The following is a 24,460-nucleotide window of genomic DNA, read 5'->3' as shown; positions in this document are numbered from 1 at the left end:
AAAAAAACAAAACAACTCCAGTAAATAAAAAGCCCCAATGTCCTAGTGCGGCAGACACTGGCCAGTCTGATAGCATAGACTGTGTTAAGACCCCGCGGTCCCTTAGACCGGCAGACACTGACCAGCTTGATAGGAAAAGCTGCATTAAGACCCCGGATGAGTCAAATAACAAACGCTACCCTTAGATTGCTGAGGTCAGCAATCCAGTAAGCGGGGGTGAGTGTAAGGGCTTTGTAGCTATACCATGCCGTTGCTACCAATTGCACCTATATAGGGAGTAGTAGTGACTCAAAGCCCTGCCTTGTTTCCACTCTACGTGTGATTCCCTATGCCCAGTGGTGACCCCTCTTATGTGCGGCGTCACGAGGGTGTAGTCCTGGGATGTGTCTATGTTGTCCCGCTTTTGGATTGAATAATACAAGAGTATACCTTGAGCTCATATCGTGTTACCTTTCTGTGCCATGTTGAGTGCGTAACGAGTGCAGGTTTATCACCCCCCCCCCCCCCCCCGACAAGGGGGGTAATCCTCTTCTTTCGCCCCCCTTACCAACACCCCCTCCATTATAACTTGTTTTCCTCCCCTTTTCCTTCAAGAGACTGTTATTCCTCTCCCCCCCCTTTGTTTGTCACCAAAATTTTGAGAAAGAGAAGGAGAGGGGGAGGTAGTGAAGGAGAGAATCTGAGATAGAGGAGAGGAAAGGGGAATCTTGGGTAAAGAAGGGTGAGACACAGAGAGAAGTGGTTCAAGAGTAACTCCCTATTGGGCAAAGGCCCAGGTACTACTTCTCCTCACCACAAGTTCCGTAGCCACTCCATCAACTGCCTCCAGAGACCGCGAGCGTCAAGGTGAGCGCAGGGAACTCTGGCACCAAGGAGTCCTTCGAAGGAAGTGAAGGTCACTTCCAACTCCAAAATGGCCAAAGCATAAGCTCTCCCAAGTAACTGGAAAAGCTGCGACTACGGGAGAAGGGTCGAGAAAAGACGCCACTATCAACACAAATGGTTTATTAGGCAAAAACACTAACTCGACTCTCCAAAACCAAGTATCACTACCATGTTTGGAAAATTGAAATCAAATATTTAAGCATAGGCATCATTAGAAAAAAAATTCATGCCTCACACAGGTAATTTGCATATTTTGAAAGGTAGCCGAAAAGGGTTTAATAATATGAGATGTCGGAAATAGATTGAGTATCTACGGGTATAGCGGAAACAAGTCAAGTAATAGGATCTAACTTCCAAAGATGCATCATAAATTGTCGAGTACATAAATATTCCATCTAGGTCAACTGTACTCCATAGACCATCATAGAGAATTAACTTGCATTTTCAATGAATGTATATATACTCGCATTTGAGTAATTAATTCATGCCTTTTGAGTTGCATAAATGTACTAGAAGGGATTTCTATGAATAGGGACCTCACATCACATCGACAACTTAGGGAAGACTTGCATTGAGACTTGTATGGCATCACGAATAGCCTCAATTGCACCACATAATGGGATATGCATCTAAAAAGGTAGATCAAGGTGTGCATGTGAAGTGTTGAGCTTATTTGAAAGAAATAGTTTGGTAAATGAAGTCCTGGCCGATGAGCAAAGCCAAGATTTAGCTTAACTCAGCTAGGACCTTAGTCGCAAATAAATCGAATTGTCCTTACGATCATATTTTGACTTGGAGTCAACACGCTCTTTGGTCTCTAGCCAGCCCCGTGACGAATCCAAAACACACTTAGGTATATCATTTTTCAGAATATAAAACATCCCAAAGCTAATACAAGGAAGCTCAAATGTAGTATCCACAAGGAGAATGACTATTCGCCAAGCTACATTCAATACTCGTAGCTGTTTCGGAATGGTAAATAGACTTGGTTTACACTTGACTTGTAAGAGGAGTAAATATAAGTTCATGTTATCTTGAAGGGAGGAGACCCTAGGGAGAACTTAGAACCAGATAGAGTTCTAAGATGGAAAAGATGTATACCAACAATTGACCCAACAAAACCCTAGACCAAGATCTCAAGATAGGGGGACCAAAAGATAGTAACCCAGGGGAGCCATCATTTAAAACTATAGTGTAATTACTCTACCCTAATACCTAGTAGTGAGGTCAAGAAGAGGGTATTCTCTATCCCCCAAAAAATAATGGAAAATGATGCCGAGGCAGAAATGATCAAGAAAGGTGGCATTAGCATCAAAGATGAGGACTCCACCTTAGCAGATGTCCTGAGAGCACTCGCCTTCATTGTTTGTTTGTGCTTGTAAATCTAGGTTCAATGTCTGTGAAAGGAATGAATGACCCAAGCTCACAACAAAAAATTGAATCAGGTTGAACTCAAGGAGGGCGGCCAAGCTACCCCCAACTGGTCGTCAACCCTAGCCAAGGGGGTTCAAAATAACCATGATGGGAACGTGGACCGAACCCACCATGATAGGTCTCTCCGTGGGTCAGTTTGAATGTAGGAGGACGCTTGGATGCCAGGGGGCTCTGGCTATAAATTCCTTGCCTTTGGGTCCCACTCAAATGATCTATGTGACTCGAGATAGATGCTTGAGGCCCTATTACTAGTGCAAGGGCGGAAACTTGGAGGAAATAAGACGCATCCCCACAGATTTCGAAATCCATTCTTTTTGGACAAGACTTGTATTTCAATTAAGATGATAATATAAAGTTTACTTCCAAAAGAACTTGCCTGGATTGTTTTTATGTCTGTGCCATAAGTTACGCAAACAAACCCTATTTCTTAAAAGGCTTAATTAAGAAAGTTATTTTTAAATGTCCCACATAAATGTGATAAGATCTAATTAGGTAACTAAAGAATGCCCAATGAGGGAAGCGGGTGGGTGGAACCCCTGACGGGTCTGTCCTATGGAAGGGTGGTGCTAGAGAGCTAGAAGGCTTCTCACAAGGTTCTATAGATGAACAACCTTTAGGTAATATTAGATTAGAACCCGATTCATGCCGTTTAAGGGGACCAGAATGGGACTATGTCTTATGGGCAGAGAGGTTGAGCGATGCATCCCTCTCGTTTCCCATTCTCTTTGAACCAAGTGCGGCATGGATCTGCTTTGGCTTGAGTATCCTTGCGTAAAGTAGGATGTCTAGGACTCGACACTAGAATGTGGTCAGGAGACCTTAACCCCTAGGAACCCAAATTTCAGGTTGATCCTAGTGAGTTCTCGGCCACGAATGTTCCATTGCGAGGCGGGCTCAGGAAACCCTAAGTGACAAACCCCGGAACATTCCATGGGAGTGATGGGCGGCGATGCTTAGATTCATTTCTCAACGGACCGCTAAAGCATGCTTGGGTAGCCGCCAAAACAGATGGGCACGTTACACATGAATTGTTGGACACTTAAAAATTTTCCATCATAGAAGTTGTGTTGGTGGGATAAAGCTTCCCTCTCAACTAATATCAAAGTAGCATTTGGTGTTGGTGGGACCTTGTGCTTGAAGTGAGGAGTGCAAAGAGTGAAGCTTTGTTGCAAAGGTCAAGGTTTTGGGCTTCTTCTTTGACATTGGTGCTTTGATGTTTGCATCTTAATAGAGGTACTATTATTATCATCCAAATTTGAGTCAAACAAGTGGTTAACCCATTGAAGCTTTATTTGGGGTTGCAATAGCCTAATTTGGTTGCATTTGATTATTCATTCATGGCTACAATTGATGCAAAATATATTGGGTTTGTGTTGCATTACATCAGCTCAATGTTGGGACCGATGGACACACTCCTATTGTTTTGAGAGCTTTCATTTACAAAGTCTTTGGACTAGCTCTCACCTAGCCATTAAGATGCTTAACTAAATCAACAACTTACTTACATTTAGCTTACTATCACGTAATGGCTACAAACTCCACAATCCAAGTGCATAGACCTTTGCTTCTTGTCTCTTCTTACTCCAAATGCACAAGAGAAGGCATAAGAGAAGATAACAGATTTTCAAGAGAAATGGAATTAGCTTCACTTGCCATTCTCTCTCTCTCTCTCTCTCTCTCTCTCTCTCTCTCTCTCTCTCTCTCTCTCTACAAAAGTAAGAGCAAGAAAGAAAAAATATAAACTTTACATACACATGAATAGCTTTTCTATTCGTTCTCATCCTTTAAATATATAAAAATTAGGGCTAGGTTTCTCCCATCTCCATTGGGCATCCTATCCCTTTTATGGTCCTTCTAACCACCAACCATGGCTCCTTTTACATGCTTTTAGACCTTGAAAATTGATTACTACACTTGAAAACTACAAAGTATTAGTGGGTTATTACAACTTGCATGGGTAGAATCCCAATTGTCATAAAAATAATAGCATAAATGTTACAAAAATGGTTCCTTTGTCAAAAATTTGTGGGCCTTGTTTATTTCTTTCCTCCTTGTATTTGACATTATTCCCACTCCTAGATGAGTGCCAGTCCATGGCACTTGCACCAAAGCTATGGTGATGCTATCGGCGATAGGCTATGGGACATCTCATAAGAAAATTGGCAGGGAAGGATAGTGCAATGTTGCAAAAGAGATGTGGATGGACCAAGGTAGTGTGATTGAGAGACTCAGAGCATGCTAGGTTACCTTAAAGAGAAAGAGAGATGTGATGGATGATGTTGGAATGATCGTGATAATTACATGCCATCAATATTGATGAGTTTTTTGAGGAGCTCCATTGTACCCATTAAGTCACTTGTACTCTTTCTACAATGCATGTCTATGTCACTTGTGCAATGGTTTTGTACTTGTACATATGCAACTAGGATATGAGTCAAATTCAAAGTAAACATAGAATGTTGTCCCACATTTGAGGACCCAATTGGTCACACATTGTATTGTTGTCCTATCCTCAGGGTGATAGGTCTTCTATGATGCAAATCAATGAGGTCAATGGTACCGATTTGTCAAAAAATGTGGTGGCACAAGTGTGGGTAGCTAATGTTTGATGTTCTTCTAGAGGCTCAAAGTTTACCAATGCAAAATCTAGGGAGGGAACTAAAGGGTTCACTATGTGATGTTTAGGTTGGTAAACCAAGGTGTGTCTAAAGTTGTCATTCAGCACAACATTTGTAGATGGTTTGAGGTGCGTCTAGCTCAATGTTTTCTATGGTAAGAATGGCTTAGTGCAATTAGTTTGTGATTTCTTATGAGAGGAAGCGGCAACATAAGGCCACTACTATTGTGTTTCCTATCTCTAATGATTGGTGTTGGCAAGTGTAGAATATGATGAAGAATCTTGGTGGTATGATGGCAAGGACAAGGTTTACTTGGGGATCTAAAGGTATCTACCTTGATAGTATCCTTGGATGCATAGAAGAGCCTTAGGGACCCATCAAGGTGTGGTGCATGACCTGTCTATAATGCCTATTGGCATCTACATGTATGGATTTTCCATCCAAAGGAGGGAATTGTTTGATTAAAGCTAGATCTTGTGCAAGATAAGTTGGAGTTTGTCTCCATTGGAGTTGAGTAGGGAGGTGAGGGCGCTCAGAGGTTGGTTAATTTTAGCCATCCATGAAAGAGACAATCATTCTCATATGAGCATGATGGCTCATATGAGAATGATGATCTCTTTCATGGGTAGCTCGTGCAAATAATGGCTAGGAGGATAATACTATTTAATAAAATTTCCATTGAAATGGCCAATGCTCTTCCCTTTTTCTTAGAGCCTTTGATTGAATATAGCAACATCTGATTGCACGTCTCAAAGTATTGTTACTTGGCATGCTTATCAATCAGGCCTTTCGCTTGGCTTTTTCAACAAGGAGCGCATGAGTTGTAAGAAGGTGTATTTTTGTGAGGTGCTCAAGCTCAATGAGTTGTTTGGCCCAAGGTTAAGTACTTTCCCAGTGCTCTTGAATTGTGATATGAAGACTCAAAATAAGGAACTTGATTTTCATAAATGCATCAATCTCATAGGTCATTCTGAAGGGAGTTTGCCTCGTGGCTATCTTCTTTGCTATGTGATAAGCCCATAGTGCTACCATGAGCTTATGATCCCATTCTAAGCACAAGACTAAAAGTGTCTTGGTTAAGACGTGAACAAGAATTTGGTTAGCCACCTCTACTTGGCCATTTTCTTGAGGGTAGTAAGGGCTAGACTTCTAGTGTAGAACAAGGAACGTGGGCAAGAGATGCTCAATAAGCTCATTTCAAAATGGGTTCTTTGGTCACTAACAATCTCAATGGGGCAACCAAAATGCAAGATAACTTGCACCCATAAGGACTTTTTCATGGTACTAGCATCATTCTTCCTAGTGGCCCTAGCCTCTGTCCACTTAGTGTAACGTGTCCACCTGTTTGCTCGTAGGACACGTCTTAGCAGCCCATCGGGAAGAGAGTCTAGAAAGCGCCGCCCGGCACTCCCATGGAATGTCACACGGTTTGCGATCTAGGTCTTCCCGATTCTGCCACGAAGCGGAAGCATTCGGGCCGTTCCCACTTAGGATTGACCTGAAACAGGGTTTCCCTAATGGTCAAATTCCTAGAACGGTAACTAGCGTCGAAGCCGAACTACTTTACGCAGAAACGTCAGGGTCGAAGCGGATTCATGCTGCACTTGGTTCAAGGAGAATGGGAAATGAGAGGGGTGCAAAGCTCGACCTCTCTGCCCGTAAGGCCCATTCCGTTCACCGCACTTTCTTCAAGGTTTCTTTAGTTGTCTAATTATCTACCACATTTAATTCGACAAGCAAAAACAGCTTCCTTGATTAGCCAATTAATCACCGGTTCCTTCACGTAACTTAAGCATTGACATAGAAAAACAATATCAAGTAAGTTCCTTTTCAACAATTGATCTTTATTTATCAGTCTTTGGAATACATCATATAATCCAGTCCGAAGGCTAATCCATAATCCAGCCCGAAGGCTAATCCATAATCCGCCCGAAGGCAATCCATAATCCTCCCGAAGGCAATCCATAATCCGCCCGAAGGCAATCCAGCAATCCTCAGGTATTACTAATCCGAGTTTCCGCCCGTAGACTAGTATGTGCGCCTCGAGATCCAATCCCGAGTCACGTCGGCCTCTTGTGCAGGACCCGGAGATAAGGGATTTACGACCAGAGCTCCCCCTGGCACCCAAGCGTCCTCCTACTCCAAGTAGCACCCATGGAGAGATCTCTTGCGGCGGGTTCGGTCCACGTACCTGGCACGGCTAACAACCCCCTTGGTTAGGGTCAGGCAGACAGTCGGGGGTAACTGATGCTGCCTCTCCCTCCAGGCCTTCAACCTAAAGCATTATTTATTTTTCCATCTTTAGTTCATTGAGCAAAGAAGTACAAACATTGCTCTTAACTGTACAAGCACAATCAATCCAGTGGTCGTTTGTTTGGCCAACTGCTAAGGTGTGAATCCTTCTCTCCGAATGCATCCAGCATTCGATGCGGGATCAATTGGGACTTGGAAAGATCCCCAAGGGTTTGTTTGTCTACCCTTTTATCCTTGGGTTAGGGTTTATACCCTGTTAATCCAAATTAACAAACACCTTAGGTTCCTTAAACTAAAACAGTAAATCTGGGCAACCTTGTTGCCCTAACTTGATTGGTCGGTTTCTTGCTAGATGATACACAACTTCCCTAACTTGGCAAATCGGCTTCAGGGGAAGGTGATGTAGCAGGATGACAACTCATCCTCAAGATAGTTTGTCTTGAAATTAGAACTTGCCAACCTCATTCTAGGGAGTGGCAATTCTATTTTGTGATTTAACACAAAAGCATGCGACATTGAAACTTGTTGCTTAGGAGTCCCATCTGACTTACGGGATCATCTCTCCCATCAATTGGCGTTCCTTGATCAAGGAATACGTTTGGTCAAGATGTAGGGTTTGGGAGTCCTCTTGATCCAACCCAACCCTAACCCAACTAGGCCGACAACGTTTGGCCTTAGGGTTTCTAAACCCAATCGGAAGTCTAGTATTAGGCCAATTTATCCTAGGGTAAAAACCCTAGATCGTTATTGTATGGGCGTCCCATTGACCCTAACATTGCGTGAATGTGGGTAGGATCTTAGGATCAAAGGTCTTGGCTTGGCATCCCAAGTGCAATACTAGGCAGAATTTTCAACGTACTAAACCCTACCTAGCGCATTGAGGTAATCATCGTTTGAGTTACACATTGCAAGTGAATTACCTAATCGAACTAATTGTCTTGCGACAAGAAGAGAGCTGTCCTTAGAGATGTTTCCTAAAAGGAAATAATTGCAAGACATAACATTCCATGCAAATATGCGATTCATAGACTTTTCCCTTCTATGAAACTATAAAATGTAAAATGACCATTTCTTTTCCCTTGTGCTAAAACTATAATGATGCAATGGAACCAAGCTTTAATGATTGGCAATTTAGGACTAACTCGTATAGAAACCTACATTGAGTTTCAACAAGAACTATACCTATAAACCCTTTGTCCAATGCAATGAATTCATGATTTAATATGAAATGCATCTTTTCCTAAAACAACTTTGATAAAGAAGTTCATGCATGACGAATGTCATAAGACTATTGTTGACTTAATCCGTTCAGCAGCACTTAACCTGACTTAAAAATGCAAGCATCCTCGCATGCAACAGGTAAGTTCATGGTTTCCTTTTCATGCAATGCAATTCTTTGGACCATATTCAATGGCGTCTAAGATTAACCTTTATATGAATCACGTCCATGGAATTAAATCATAAGTGCAACATGCGACAAGCTCTATCCTTCTTAGCATGATCCCTCTTCTAATTTATGCATTATACATTCAAGGAGATTGCAACTTGGAAGTGCAAGCATTTTTCAAAGGCATGACATGCACTAACTTCGTAAACAAATGGATAATTGCGTTTAAAATTTTCTAAAACCCATCGTGCTCAATGCATCCCTTTCATGCAAGAAAATACAATTAGAACCTGGGCATGAGGACTCGTAGCGATGTCCACGTGTAAACTTGGGTTGGAGGCTTCCGCATGTGCACCTCGCGTCTTTTGTTTGGGGGCCATCGATGACGTAGATTCTTGACTCCACAAACTCGTCCTTGCTTTTATCCGATCTACGAACTCCCTCCAGCCTTTGGGAAATCAGCCTCAAAATCTACCTACTCCCTCCCTTGCGCAGAAATTATCTTTATAAGGTGTGGTTATAAACACCCGGGGAAAGGCCGTATGTACAAGGCTTATGGAAGCCTTATTTTTAAGAAGCTTTTGTTCAACAACAGAATGATGTGGAGGGGGGGGAAGGAAGATGACAACGAAGAAGGCGACGATGATGATGGTGGTAAGGACGGAGGTGGCGAGGCGCAGCATGGCGACGTGGCGGGTCAGTGTGGCGGCGTCCACAGAGGCAAGGCGGCAGCTTCCACGCTTCCTCTCTCCCCCCTCCTAGCTTAAGAGGGAGTTTATATAGGCTTTTAAGGGGGGGGGGGGGGGAGGGGAGGGGGGGATGGGATGGGATCCACACACGTGGAGGGAGGCATGATCCCCTCCTCGACTCCTCTCAACTCCACTTAACTCACTCCCTCTCCCCTGCCATGCATCGGCTGAGGGGAGGGGGTAAATATTTAAAAAAAATTGCAAAATTTAACCATTATCATTTTGCATTTCCCGTAAAGGGTGTTCTCGTGCGGCCCTGAGGCCTTCAAGCCGCGGCCTCTTATGCACCATGCGGGTGGAGTTTATTAATGCATGCCGAGTAAGGACTTAGCCACTAACATTATTCCGTCGCGGGAGATGACTTAGCACTTCTTTTGCGTGGAGCGTGTAGTGGTCAAAATTCTTTAATATTTCATGCAGAAATATTACACTTAGTTATGTAGTTTGTGGGCACATTAATGTAGCGTGCTTGAGAATACAAGGCAGTAGGGCTAATTGTTCCCATAATGTCTATTCTATACTTCTCAAACATTGGCAGAGGCGATGACAAGTGAGAGTTCCATTTTGTCTTTCCTGATGGGGAGGTTGATATGTTGGCATTCGTCATAGTTTTTTATGAAATGGGTTGGATCTTGAAAGAGAGCTGGCCACCACCACGATAAGCAGGGATTGCGATGATGTGATTATGTTTTTGCAATCTCATAATAATAGCACATCATTAACTCCACGATTTTGCATTAATAATGATAAAAATAATATTAATTAGGTGAAAGTTGCTATTTCAATTAACCCAGAGGGGTTTCTATGTATCCCAATGAGCCCGCTAGGTTTTTTGGGAAGCCCATCGAGCCCACTAAGATATGGAGAAAATCTAGCATGTTTAAAGCCCTTTAAAATCCACTATATATAAATAATCGTGATCGCATTTCTCACTTTTCCAGCTTTTAGGAGAGTCTCTTAGGGAGTGCATCCTTCTTGGGTGCCCTTGACATGCCCTATGTATGTGTGGGGCTAGAGATGGAGTTGGCAAATTGAGGCTCCCAACATCTAAGCTTAAGAACCCCCAAGAGACAATGTAAGTGAATATGAAGTCGATTATTTTTGGAAGCCTTGCATAGATATTCTCACACTCCTCCAATTTCATTGGCATTGCTTTTACTATCTTAGTCATGGTCTTATCAACCAATCTTATGTTGACAAGCTCAAAGCTTTATGTGAGTATGTTTATCATTTTATCAATTTGCTTAAAGCCATCAATCATTGATTGTCTTGTCTACTCAACAAGACCTTCAACCATGTCAACTATAGATCTATTTCCATAACTTGGCTTCATTAATATAACAAGGGGGCTTGAGTTTGTTTGTTTTGGGTGGGGTGGGGGGGGAGCCTTGCTTACCTTTTAATATTGGAATTCCCCAAATTGTTGAGTTTCTCTTGAATACTAGATGTTCAACAACTTGGAGAGCCCTTTGTTCAGTCTTTGGTAGGTTTCTGAAGTCAAAGGGTGCAATTGCTTTCATGGTAGCTCTACATGTCCATAAGATGTCCTTAGGCACTCGCACTGGCTTGATGCTTTGTCTTGTATGGTCATTACCCCTTTTGGTTGCTCTCCTTGATGTTTCTACCTGTTTTGGTGGAGGTTTATGATTTGGCTATCTTAGTCCTCATTCCTTCATCTATTCATATCCCAGTGAACCTTGAAGTTCTTCCAAAAACAATTGTGCTTCTATGTTTCCATAAACTTCTATGACTACTACTCTCATTGCATTACATATTTTCAAAGAGCCTTCATTAAGAAGGGAGTCAACACCAAAGAGGACACTCCGAACATTGAAACTTGCATGAGAACTTGCAGACTTGATCCATTCTCCTACTTTCCTCCACACTTTCTTCACCTCTCTACATGCCCAAACCATGTGAGAAACTAATTCAACTTCCCTCTTAACACACCAAGCATAATCAAAAATTTTCCATACACTCCAAAAAATCTTTCCCTTACGAGAAATCTATTAGTCAACACCTTCCATAAGATCATGTTGAGTCTACCAAATGGTGTGATTCTCCAAACCCTTCTCAACCTTCTCCTCCAAGTTCTCATCTTGATTTTGGGGAATCTCCTTTTCAAATAGTCCATAGTTTTTACAATTCTACCTTGAAATCGCTGAAAATCACTTCGTTTCTTGCAATCAACTAGGGCTTTACTTGATTCTATCTATGAGTACATGAGTAGAGGGACACTCTTGGGAATGCTAGGATTACTCTCCTTTTTTCCTCTCAAAGACCAATCACAACCATTCTCCTTTATTATTGACTGACCATTGTTGAATTTTCTCCACACTGGAGTCTTAAGTTGTCCTTCATGCCAAACACCCACCCACCTATGTATTCCCTTAGCTTAGCTTTTTTAATTATGGGAGCAAAACCACCTTCATATGTTGTATCAAAAAATCACATAAATTGCAATAAGGAAGCTTCTCCTTTGCCATCCATTAAGGGGGCACATTCTACTTCACTGACCTTAGTTCTCCAAACCTCTACCCATTTTTCAACTACTTCCAAGCTTTTTAATAGACTTTGGCTGCTTTATTAATAATAATATCCTCCCATACAAGAGCAAGCCATTTGCCACCTTATATAAGGATGCAACCAATGACATATCTACTAATTTTGGGCCAAGGTTAGAGCTCATCCTCTTGATGAGCCTTAACATCATCAAGCTCGTTCTTTCTTTGAGGGACTCAAGGTCGAGACCTTTCTTGTCAAATGTCACCACTTCCCATGAGACTAAGTGCCATGCATGCCCAACAGTTTTGGCCCAAAGAAATTCTCTAATGCTTTCTCAAACTCATTTTGAGTTGGTAAACTAAAAAGCAAAGATGCTTCCCACAAAGATAGCAGCAAACAACATGGATTTAATTATAATGATCTTGCCACCCATTAGAAAATTCTCCACATTCCATCTCTACAATTTTACTCAATTTTCCCGTTTCGCCAATTGAAACACTTACATTTGTTGATGCCCTTAATTCCATAATTAGCGAGCCAATTAGGGGAATCATTGAGTCCCAAGTGGACCACCTTCATTCCTTAATTCCATAATTAGCGAGCCAATTAGGGAAATCATTGAGTCCCAAGTGGACCACCTCCATTTCAATATTATCATTGACCAACCTTGAGTTGTCTTAAAGTACCTAAAATTACATACATTAAGCTTTCACATGGGTTATGCTAAGCAACAATTATGTTTGAATTGCCATGCAAGCCATCTAGCATTGACAAAAACTCCATCCTTAAGATCAAGATCAATTGCATTGCTTATTGGGTTGTAGCCCATCCAAGTGGTTTCAATGTGTGGGTGTATGTACACAGAAGAGTAAGTTCAAACCCTAGATACTAACCTTAGGGCATCTCGCAACTTTCAAATTTCAAGCCTACTTCCAAATTTATTTAAAATATTTATTTGGATTGCTCTTACATTGTTTGACAATCCTTGGTGAACTATCCGTTACCCCTCCTTACAAAGCACTTTGCTTTTCAACAAACAACAAAGCTAACATCAATCACTCAACTAAAGCCATCATGCTCTCAAATGCTTGTTGAGGATAATGGGTGTCATGTATCTACGTAGTCCACCATGAAATCCATCACAGCTCTATGTAGGTATTATTCAATCAGCTCCTCTAGCCTACTCACCAAATTTGGCAAAGATACAAACAAAGGCCTTTTGTTATAAGGAACTCTCTACAAAGTGTTTCACATATCCAAGACACTTTTATGTGATTGGATTATTAAAATTTTGAAATCTCGAAACAAGAGAAATCTAGCATGCAATGCATGCTCGGTATGTACGTAAGAAGCCTCTAGAGGGATACCTAACCTTCAAACAAGAAATGAAAACTTCCCACAACTCAAAAAGCTTCTTCAAGCGATCTTAAATGAAACCCACATGATTTATCCTTACAAGACAATCGAGCTTCTGCTTATTGCAAAATAAATCACTATACTTAGCCCTTGTAAGAACTTACACAAGATAGAACAAAGCTTTACATAGCACCACAAAGCTTTTCATGTTTTCAACGCTATTCATTTGAACTTCACTTCTCCTGCGGATCTAGGTCTAATTGAGCCTTCAATGTACATTGATCGTGTCACGGCCGTGGTACCATCTATGTTAAAGGTCATTCTATCTTCTGCTGTAAGAAGTATCATCGAAGTCATCTAGGTCATCGTTGCCAAAAGAGCCACCATAACCTCCTCTACTGCCACCACCGCCCCCATAACCTCCACCACCATAGCCTCCACCTCCTCCTCCGAATCCGCGTTCAGGAAACGGTTTTTCAATTGCAAAATTCACTCGCAATGTTCTTCCATTCAGGTCCTGCACATCGAAAATAATTAAAAGGGTAATTATCCAAGAAGGCACAGTTAGTACTACAGCAGTATTGTAGAGCTCAGAATAGTACTCTTCCGTTCATAGTTTCCATAGCACTCTGGGCTTGCTCTGCTGATTTAAAGACGACAAATCCAAACCCTTTGGACCTTCCTGTCTCTCTGTCCATTACAATTTTAGCTGCAGAAAGCACATCTTCTGAGAAAATGTAAAGATGTATAAAGAGGGACACACTTGCTACAGATAAGAACCACCATGAGGCCCACCTTCAATTACATCTCCAAAGCTTGAAAAGGCATCACTCAGGGTACTGTCGTCTGTTCCGAATGAAAGCCCTGGCATATTGAAATATTTGGTGGCAACTGTAAGCATTTCTGACAAAGCGTGCAATTCTTATTGCGATATCAACACATTGCATACTAAGACTAGTCATGTCAGATTCTGCTTAATCTTCCCTAGTAGAGGATCCGACCAATGGCATCAAATATTTCTCATTAGGCGTCCTGCATGATTCCTATTGTTTTGCCACACTGTGTGCCAAGATAGGTCATGTTACATAATATGGAGTAAATGCAATTCCTGATGCTTTATTACATCGTGTAAGCATGCCAGGTTAATCTGGTTAAACCTTTCTGGAGAAAAGTATGCAAGTAATATATGAAACTTATGCCAAAACAGAACTTAGAAGATGCAAAGCCAGTTACAAATCATGGAGAAAAGAATGATCATGCTTCAGAAAATGCCAGAAATTTGGAAAGAACACAGTACCTCCAACAAAGAGCTTCGTTGAAGGCCCCGAAGACATGAAACGAACTCCGCTGCTGCTGAAAAGGCTGGATGAAGAAGCGAGCCGCTCTCTACACAGACCAGCCAGGGTGGAGCGCCATACCCGAGAACACCTGGCAACAAAAGCCATGGCCACAGGCAAGAGCTTTCTCTATCGTATCTTCTTGTTCTTTTCTAGAGTTCGACACGTTGCCGAAGGTTCCCTAGGGTTTCAACTGACACCTAGGGTTTCTGCTGCTCTTGATCCTTCGTGTATCAGAGGCGGGGGCAAAGGGCCTGCCCTTTCAGGCCATGGGAGAGCCGGCCGTATTGCAGCCCTGAGGCAGCCATCGCGAGTATGCATTTACGAGAAACTTAAGCAAGCTATGCCTTTCTGAACAAGTATCTGAAAGAAGATCTTGTCCGTCCATGGGAAAACCGTGGATCCTCCTAAAACCCCAGTTTAAGCCTTTTTTAGGAGCAGTTAAAACCTAAGCACAAGCCCGCTGCTGCACTTTGGAGAGGTTGCAAGGCTACATCTCGCCTTTTTTGCATAATCTATTTTATATATTATTCAAATGTTTACCAAAGCTTTTTTTTGCGAAGCACCAAAACCTATCTCGAACCTAATACTAGCATTCCATGCCCCGAAGCGGCAAGCAAAGTTGCCGTGCACAACTTCACTCAACAATCCATTTCTCTTCTTTCTCTCTCCTCTTTTCCCTCTCTATTTTTAATTTTTTTCTTCACCCTCTCTCTCTCTTTCTCTCTCTCTCTCTCTCTCTCTCTCTCTCTCTCTCTCTCTCTCTTAATTTTATATTTCCTCTATAATTCTCTCCCCATGTTCCTTCTCTCTCTTTCTCTTTTCCCCCCATAGTCTCTCTTAAAGTATGTATATTTTATTTTTTTCTTACATATAATTCTCTCTTTATGTTCATATTTTCTCTCTTCTCCTCTCTCTCCCTCTCATTTTATTCTCTCTCTCTCCACCCCCTTTTCTTCTCCTCTCATTTTTTCTAATTTTCCTTTTTTTCTTCTCTACCTCACTCTCTTTTAAATTTTATATTTTCTCTCTCTCTCTCTTCCCCTCTCTCTCCTCTCTCCCTTCCCCCTCTCAAAAAATATTTAAATTTAAAAAAGACTTTTCTCTTTTCCCCCATCTCTCTTCTTCTTCTTCTTCTTATTCTTCTTCTTCTTCTTTCTCTCTCTCTCTCTCTCTCTTTCTCTCTCTCTCTAAATTTTTTTATTTTCTCTTTCTTTTAAATTTCATATTTCCTCTCTATAATTCTCTCTCTGTTTAAATTCTCTCTCTTCTTCTTTTTCTTCTTTTCTCTCTCTCCTTTTTCTCTCCCTGCTTTTCTTCTCTCTATCTCTCTCCCCTCCTTTTCTTCTCCCCCTCTCTCCTCTCTTTTTTTTTTATTTTTTTCTCTCTCTCTTAAGTTTTATATTTTCTCTCTCTATAATTCTCTTTCTCTATGTTTTCCCTCTCTCCTCTTTTTCTTTTTTGCTCTCTCTCTCTCTTCTTATTTTTCTTTTTTTCTCTCTTTCTATTTCAAGTTTTTCTCTCGCTCTCTTTTCTCTCTATTTTTCTCTTTTCTCTCTTCCCCTTTCTCTCCCCCTATTTTCTCTCTCTTTCAAATTATATATTTTTTCTCTATCTCTCTCTAAGTCAAAAACTATATCAACAAAGTTTAATTTTAAAAAGAATATTATCTTTCCTCTTTCCCCCTCTCTCCGTCTTTTTCTCTTTTTTCTTCTTCCTCTTCATTATCATCATCTTCTTCTTCTTCTTCTTCTTCTTCTTCTTCTTCTTCTTCTCACTTTCATTCTTCTTCTTCTATCTCCCTCTCAAAGTGTGTGAAAAGCTATGTCCAAAAAATATTAAATTAACATATTTAATTAAAAGAAAAGTTTAATTTAACTGTGTGTGTGAGAAAGAGGGAGAGAGAATCCTAGGCCCTATACATGAGAGACAGGGGGGAGGGGAAAGGAATTTAATTAAAAAGAGGAGGGGGAAGAGAAAGGGAAAGATTATATGTGAGAGAGAGGGAATGGGTTTTTAATTTAAAAAAGGGAGATAAAAGAGAGAGAGAGAGAGAGAGAGAGAGAAGGGGGGAGGGGAAATGGGGTTTTAATTAAAAAGAGGAGGGGGAAGAGAAAATGAGATATTGCACATGAGAGAGAGGGGAGGGGAGGGGGTTTTAATTAAGAAAGAGAGGTTTGGAAAAGGAGGTAGGTTGTTCGGAAAGCCCTTTGGAGGTTTGGGGCTTTCCGAACCTACAACCAAAATAATATAGTAGTAATTGAAGAGGAGAGAGAGAGAGAGAGAGAGAGAGAATCCTAAGCCCTATACATGAGAGAGAGGGGGGAGGGGGGAGGAATTTAATTAAAAAGGGAAGGGGGAAGAGAAAGGGAGAGATTATACATGAGAGACAGGGGATAGGGTTTTAATTTGAGAGAGAGAGAGAGAGAGAGAGAGAGAAAGAGCCTAAGCCCTACAATAAGAGAAAGGGGGGGAGGGGAAAGCGGCTTTTAATTAAAAAGAGGAGGGGGAAGAGAAAAAGAGAGATCACACATGAGAGAGAGGGTAGGGGAGGGGGTTTTAATTGAAAAAGGGAGGTTTGGAAAAGGGAGTAGGTTCGGGAAGCCCTCTTGAGGTTCAATACAACAACCAAAATAATATAGTAGTAAGATGCTTTCTCTTTCTTTAAATTTTCAAAATGAATAGCTTTAAATTTTTAGTAACAAAGGTTCATGAGTCATCTATTTTGTATATTATTCAAAAATTTACCAAGCCTCTCTTTTCTGAAGCACCAAAACTTCTCCCGAACTTGAGGAAGCTCTCATAGTTTTTTGTGTTTTTTCTTTCTTTAAATTTTTAAAATGAATCTATTATTTATATTGTTCAAAGGTTTACCGGAGCACCAAAACCTCTCTCGAACAACCTGAGGAAGCACTCATAGTTTTTTGTGCTTCTTCTTTCTTTAAATTTTTAAAATGAATCTATTCAATATATTATTCAAAGGTTTACAAACCTCTCTTTTTCGAAACACCAAGACCTCTCCTGAACCTAAGGAAGCTCTCATTTTTTTTGTGCTTTCTTTTTCTTTAGATTTTTAAAATGAATATATTCTATATATTATTAAAAGGTTTACAAAACCTCTCTTTTTTGAAGCACCAAAACTTCATCCAAACCTAAGGAACCTCTCATAGTTTTTTGTGCTTTTTCTTTCTTTAAATTTATAAAATGAATAGTTAAAAATTTTTACTAAAGAAAGGTTCACGAGTCATCTATTTGATAAATTAATTGAAAGATTGAATGTGTAACAAAACATGCCGTGTGAAAGTGTAAAAAATATGATAAATGGATGTGATTTCTTCATGAAAACCTCTTGTCATATGAAATGTGCATTAGGATGCAAAGTGCCCAAACTATTATTGATACCGGTGCTTCAAACCCCAGTGCAAAGCACAAGGAGAATATCAGTGAAAAGCTCCAAGAGAATCTAGGTGTAGAGCACCTAGTTTTCCACTAAAAGCAATGAACCATACTATCACACATTATTTACTTTCAATCAAAAAAAGCACATATCAGATACGCATTGTGCACAAGCAAACATGAACATGCATAAACAAATTATTGCAACACCTACATTAGAAAGCAATGAACAAGAAAAAGGAACTCCTTCAAAATACGAATGTTTACTTCAAAACTTTGTGCAAAGAGCACATTGCAAACAACCATAGTCTTGTTCACCGATGAATATAGAAGGATAGGGCAAGAGAAAGCCAGTTTTGCATCAAAAAACTGGAAGCATTGTTAGAAATCAAGCTCACCATCAGTGTGTCTTCATCTATGACCGACATCTATGACAGCTAGTGTGTACAGCTGTCTACATGTGACTACATTAAATAAGTCGGGTTAGTAGTCAGTCAGTGACCTGACTAGAGTTAGTCAATCTAGTCTACATTTACACTAGGTCACTTTATCTTGTAGTGTGTGTGCTTTTCAGTTCAGTGTGTGGAAATGAAGGAATGAGCTTGAGAGCCTGAAGGCTCATGGATATGGAGTCTTTCCCTTTCTCTCTCTCTACTCTTTAAACATGGTATCAGAGCTTCATCCATGAGGCTGTGGGAGAATGGGCATGACAACTTGCAGTGCAAAGGAGATGGAAGTAAGGAATGAGGAAGAAGCTGGACACTTGCAAATGAAGCCATAGTTAAAGGAAGGAATCAGCGTGGACTGCCTTTTGAAAATCGTGGACTGCCTCCTGAAAATCAACAACCTGTGTCTGAAAATCGTGGACTATCTCCTGAAAATCAGCAACCTGTATCTGAAAATCTGCGCCTGCTGATCTGAATGGACAACAACCTGTATCTGAAAATCTACACCTGCTGATCTGAATGGACAGCAACATGTATCTGAAAATCTGCGCCTGCTGATCTGAGTGGACAGCAACTTGTGCCTGAAAATCTGCGCCCCTTGATCTGAAAATCTGCGTCTGCTGATCTGAGTGGACAGCAACCTGTCAATCTTCAGTTGGGCACCTGGACAAGGTTCATAGAGCATGTATGCTCACTATTGAAGGTATTTGAAGTGTGCAAGAAGTAAATGCTTGTGTGGGAGCTCTGTTATGAGCTGGAGTGACAGACACAGACCTGTAATCATTTCTGAACTACTGTAAACATGAATGGACAGCATGCATTCAGTCATTACTGACACACAGGAGCCTTGTACTACACTCAGAAGGCATCTTTGGAGCACAAGAATGTGTCAAAGCATGTATACATTGGATCAAATGTCTTGGAGCTGAGATCTTTTGCTCAGAATACTCAGATCTGAAAATCAATGACAGGCTGAAAACTGTCATACACAGTCAATTACAGAATACTCAGAGATGAAAATCAATGACAGGCTGAAAACTGTCATACACAGTCAATGACAGAATACTCAGATCTGAAAATCAATGACAGGCTGAAAACTGTCATACACAGTCAATGACAGGCTGAAAACTGTCATACACAGTCAATGACAGAATACTCAGATCTGAAAATCAATGACAGGCTAAAAACTGTCATACACAGTCAATGACAAGTACTGTGCATTACTGAAGCAATACAGGTCATCTTGGGGGTTCCATCATCTATATGAACTGGCCTGTATATGCTGAATGCATGGAGAATTGAAGCAAGCAATGAAGCATCATTGAAAACTGAATTTTGAAGCTGAAATAAATGCAGTTACACTGTCTTGGTTAATTACAAACAACTCATGAGGTTTATGCCATTGGTCAATGAAGACAGGTTGTCTATGCCTACTCAGATGCTCATGTATTAAACTTGCCACTACAAAGTAAATGTATGGCATGGTCAAAAGACATTTTGGAGCTGCTTGGAGCTTGGTATGCTGAATTCTGGTTGACTGCAACTTGAAACTGAATTTGTTGACACACTCAGTTTTGGACTTGAAATTGCTACTGGTTACTCACAGTTTACAGTTTTCAGACTGCATGTATGTACCCTGGCAGTGAGGTTACATAAGCTTAAGCTGAAGCAAACACATAGCTTATGTATTGACAGTTATATCTATAGTTGAGACCACTTGTTTGAGGGTTGTTTTGGGGTGTCAGTGGCCTGAAATACCCTGGTTTTTTTCTGCAATTTAGTGCAGAAAACTGTCATAAACTGTTACGGACTGAACTTAGTCAGTCATACTTATTGGACTGCAGGGAGTCAGGCACTTGATAGACAGTCTATTGCATCATGGCTAATGCACATGGGACTGACAATATCACTCAGATAGTTGGAGAGAAGTTGGATAATAAGAACTTTACATTATGGAAATTCAGAATGAAAAACTTTCTGGTTGGCAGAGGTTATTGGGATTTATGTACAGGAGATGAAGTTGCTCCTGAGTTGCATGCACACAATCCAACAAATGAACAGAAAAGAGCCTACAGGCTATGGAATGAAAGAGCATGCAAGGTGCTGCATTGGTTTTCCTTATGTATATCTGATGCTATGGTAATTCAAATCACTGGATGTGAGACTCCGAAGGATGCTTGGGACATACTGATGAAAAATTATGGAACCATGACACATGCAAGAAAGATCCAGTTGAAACAGCAGTTCAACAACATGTCTAGGAATGGCGAGAGCATCCAAACGTATACCACAGAGATTAAGACCATAGCTGATCAACTTGCTACTATTGGCTCAAGTGTATCAGAAGATGATATGATTGCTGTTGCTTTGAATGGCTTAGGCAAAGAGTACAAAGCTTTTGACACTTTCATTTCTGTCAGAGAAGAGCCCCCTAGCTGGGAAGAGCTAGTTGCTTTGTTGCTGCATGAGGAAGTCAAACTTGGTTTGAATATAGGTTCTAGTGCATCTCAGAGTAGAGACACTGTGTTGTACTCTAGCCAGCGTGGCAAAGGATCTAGAGGTCGTGGTTCATTTCGAGGTCGTGGTGACACTCGTAATACTTATGGACAGTAGTAGCAGCAGAGTAATTGGCATGGTGCAAATACACAAGGCCAGCGTGGATCTGGTGGGTTTAGAGGCAGGGGGAGATCACCCCGAGGTAGAGGTGGTGGTTCTGGTTCATGGCAGTTGTCTGATCAGTCCAACAGGGACAAGGACTGCAATTATTGTGGCCGGTATGGGCATATTGCAAAGGATTGTTACAAGAAGCAAGGAGATATGAAGGCAAAGGGCAGACAGCATGGGCACTATGCATCTTCCAGTGGTGCTCATGATGAGTCAGTTGATAGACTCTTTGCCATGCAGCATGTATCTAAAAATGCATCGAGATATGATAGAGATGACAGATGGTACACTGACTCTGGAGCGTCAAACCACATGACCCCGCATGGAGAGTGGTTTGATGAGATGGTTGCAGGTACACATGGTCATGTATGTACTGGGGATGATACCCAACATGACATAAAGCATAAAGGGATTGTTCCATTGATGCCTGATGGCAAGAAGAAAGGCCTGCATGATGTCTTACATGTACCGACCATAACAAAGAATTTGTTGTCTGTGGGTCAAATGGCAGAACAGAATCTGCAAGTGAGGTTTAACAAGGATGGATGTTTCATTGAGGAGTATGGAAATGGCTGCAAGCTAATTGCCAAGGGCAGAAGGGATGGCAGGATGTTTACTTTGGAAGCGACCATTCTTGAACTTAAAGCAGCTATGTTTGCTCATGATGAGAGTGCCATCAGAGATGTAGAGATCTGGCACAAGAGAATCGGACATGTCAATGTACAAAAGCTGAAATCTATGCAACAGAAAGAAGTAGTACTTGGATTACCTAAATTCAAGTATAATGATTTTGGTCATGTATGCCCTGCATGTCAGTTTGGGAAGCAGGCACGGTTTCCTTTCATGAGACATGTAAAAAACAGCACTAGGCCTTTACAGTTGGTACACTCTAATGTCTGGGGTCCTTCACATAATGCTTCCTTTGGCGGTGCACGATATTATGTCTCATTTATTGATGATTTCAGCAGGTACACTTGGCTTTATATCTTGAAACATAAGGATGATGTGTTTGATGCATTCAAAGACTTCAAGAAACATGTTGAAAATGAATTGGGCTGTTACATATCATGTTTGAGATCAGATGGAGGAGGTGAATATGTCTCAAACTACTTTGACAGGTATCTTGCTAAACATGGGATCAGAAGACAGCTCACATGCAGTTATACACCGCAGCAAAACGGTGTTGCAGAGAGGAAAAACAGGGTTTTGATGGAGTCAGCTAGAGCTATGCTGAATGAAAAATGTCTGCCAAATGGTTATTGGGCTGAAGTAGTGGTGACTGTTGTATATGTGCTGAATCGAACCCCTACAGCAGGGATTCATGATGTCACTCCGTATGAACGGCTGTATGGTCATAAACCTGATATTTCACACTTGAAGGTATTTGGCAGCATTGCATATGTGCATATACTGGATGAGAAGAGGAAGAAATTGGATCCTAAGGCAGTGAAAAGTGTGTTTATTGGATATGCACAGGAACGGAAAGCTTATAAGTTTTATGTACCTTCTACGCATGAGACACTCATAAGCAGAGATGTGGTATTTGATGAGTTAGCATCTTGGTATGGGAATCCTATTGCAGTGCTTGCTGATGGCTCACCCAGTATGAGTCATGCTGAAAACACTCCTGCAGAGAGTACTTCCATGACTGGTTAGACAGGTGATGTATCATCTACAGTGAGTCCTTGGACAGGACGATTACGGAGTCGCACTACTGCATCCACTGACACGGATATGTCAGTGAGGGGGAGAACAGATAAGGGAAAAGAAAAGGTTTTTGAAGATGTAACAGGTCCACTCACTGCAGGTTATGATTCATCTAGCAGTGGCAGCTTAGATAGTGAATTGGGGATTCCGTCTGTTATGACGCCAGGTGCTAGACAGAGCCGTTATGTGCCGCCTCATGAGAGGCAAGCTCACAGTGAGCCACAACTCAGGAGATCAGAGAGGGTCAGACGACCTGTTGACAGGTATACTTACACTGGATATTCAGCCCGTCATTATGCTTATATGACGAAAGTAACAGGTTTTAGAGAACCAAGTAAGTTTGATGAGATAGTTTCAGATGAGAATTGGCGTGCTGCTATGGATGAGGAATATTCAGCTTTGGCTAAAAATTGTACATGGGATTTGGTACAGTTGCCTAAGGGCAAAACACCTATTGGATGCAAGTGGGTGTATAAGGTAAAATGTAAATCAGATGGATCATTGGAAAGATATAAGGCCAGGCTGGTTGCAAAAGGGTATGCGCAACAGTATGGTCTTGATTATGAGGAGACTTTCAGCCCTGTAGCAAAGATGGCTACAGTTAGAACTGTGATTGCTTTGGCAGAAGCTAGAGGCTGGAAACTATGGCAGATGGATGTAAAGAATGCATTTCTCAATGGAGAATTACAGGAAGAGGTTTACATGGAATAGCCTGAAGGCTATGTACATCCAGAATTTCCAGCACATGTATGTCGGCTGAAAAAGGCATTATATGGGCTGAAACAGGCACCCAGAGCATGGAATGCTCGCATCAGCAGTTATTTACAGCAACATGGTTTCCGATTGGGAGATGTTGATCATAGTTTGTTTGCGAAGAAGACAGATAGTGGCTATGTTTTCCTAGTTGTCTATGTTGATGACTTAATCATTACAGGAGATGATGAAAATGGGATTGCTGAAATAAAGACGTGTTTACAGGCTGAATTTAAGGTCAAGGACCTTGGAGAGCTGAAATACTTTTTGGGGATTGAGGTTGTTTCTACACCTCAAGGCATATGGCTGCTACAGAAGCAGTATGCTCATGACATGTTACAGAAATATGGTATGGCTGATTGCAAGCCTATGGATACGCCTTTGGAGTAGAATGTCAAGCTGCAGATTGATGTTGGGACAGAGATTGAGAATGTTACTATGTACAAACAGATGGTAGGCAGCTTGATCTATCTCACGATCACTAGACCTGACTTGAGTTATGCTGTGGGGCTAATCAGTCAGTTCATGTAGAAGCCTCGCAAACCACACTTGGATGCAGTCAGAAGAATTCTGAGATATGTAAAGGGTACCAGAGATCATGGGCTATTTTATGCATATGGGAAAACCCTTGACTTGATGGGGTACACTGATGCTGACTGGGCTGGTTGCACATATGACAGGAGGTCAACCAGTGCCTATGCATTTGGATTGGGTAGTAGCATGATCAGTTGTTGGCAGAGTAAGAAATAGCCTACAGTTGCATTGTCCAGTACGGAAGCAGAGTATCGTGGTGCGGCCTTAGTGGCCTGTGAAGCTAAGTGGTTACAGAAGTTACTGAATGACTTGGGAGTACACTTGGACAGCAAAGTCAAGCTGTACTGTGACAATTTGAGCAGTGTTATGTTAGCAAGCAATCCTGTTTATCATGCAAGATCAAAACACATTGAGGTTCACTACCATTTCATCAGGG

The 24,460-nt window shown here is 41.3% G+C and overlaps 1 protein-coding gene across 1 annotated transcript; it reads right to left on the bottom strand.

The window, feature by feature from the left end:
- Positions 1 to 13,306: 13,306 nt before the first annotated feature.
- LOC148033175 (glycine-rich RNA-binding protein 4, mitochondrial-like) lies at positions 13,307 to 14,912 on the bottom strand. The gene is made up of 4 exons (XM_087681047.1): positions 14,485 to 14,912; positions 13,983 to 14,051; positions 13,790 to 13,896; positions 13,307 to 13,704 (listed from the first exon to the last, which is right to left on the bottom strand). The coding sequence occupies exons 1-4, from the start codon at positions 14,630 to 14,632 to the stop codon at positions 13,510 to 13,512; spliced, it is 519 nt and encodes a 172-aa protein (XP_087537173.1). The 5' UTR covers positions 14,633 to 14,912; the 3' UTR covers positions 13,307 to 13,509.
- Positions 14,913 to 24,460: the final 9,548 nt, after the last annotated feature.

The sequence above is a fragment of the Lygodium microphyllum genome, chromosome 7 (assembly GCF_053477565.2).
Source record: "Lygodium microphyllum isolate KBCC chromosome 7, Lygodium_microphyllum_v1.1.10, whole genome shotgun sequence".
Taxonomy (NCBI): domain Eukaryota; kingdom Viridiplantae; phylum Streptophyta; class Polypodiopsida; order Schizaeales; family Lygodiaceae; genus Lygodium; species Lygodium microphyllum.
This window is presented reverse-complemented; position numbering and strand designations above follow the sequence as displayed.

Bases quoted from the DNA above. Each gene is read 5' to 3' on its own strand.
- LOC148033175 (XM_087681047.1), bottom strand. From the start codon at position 14,632: ATGGCTTTTGTTGCCAGGTGTTCTCGGGTATGGCGCTCCACCCTGGCT. The intron at 13,897-13,982 runs GTGGGCCTCATG...TGCTTTCTGCAG, and splicing joins CTTTGGAGATGTAATTGAAG to CTAAAATTGTAATGGACAGA. The intron at 13,705-13,789 runs GTACTATTCTGA...TTCGATGTGCAG, and splicing joins TGGAAACTATGAACGGAAGA to GACCTGAATGGAAGAACATT.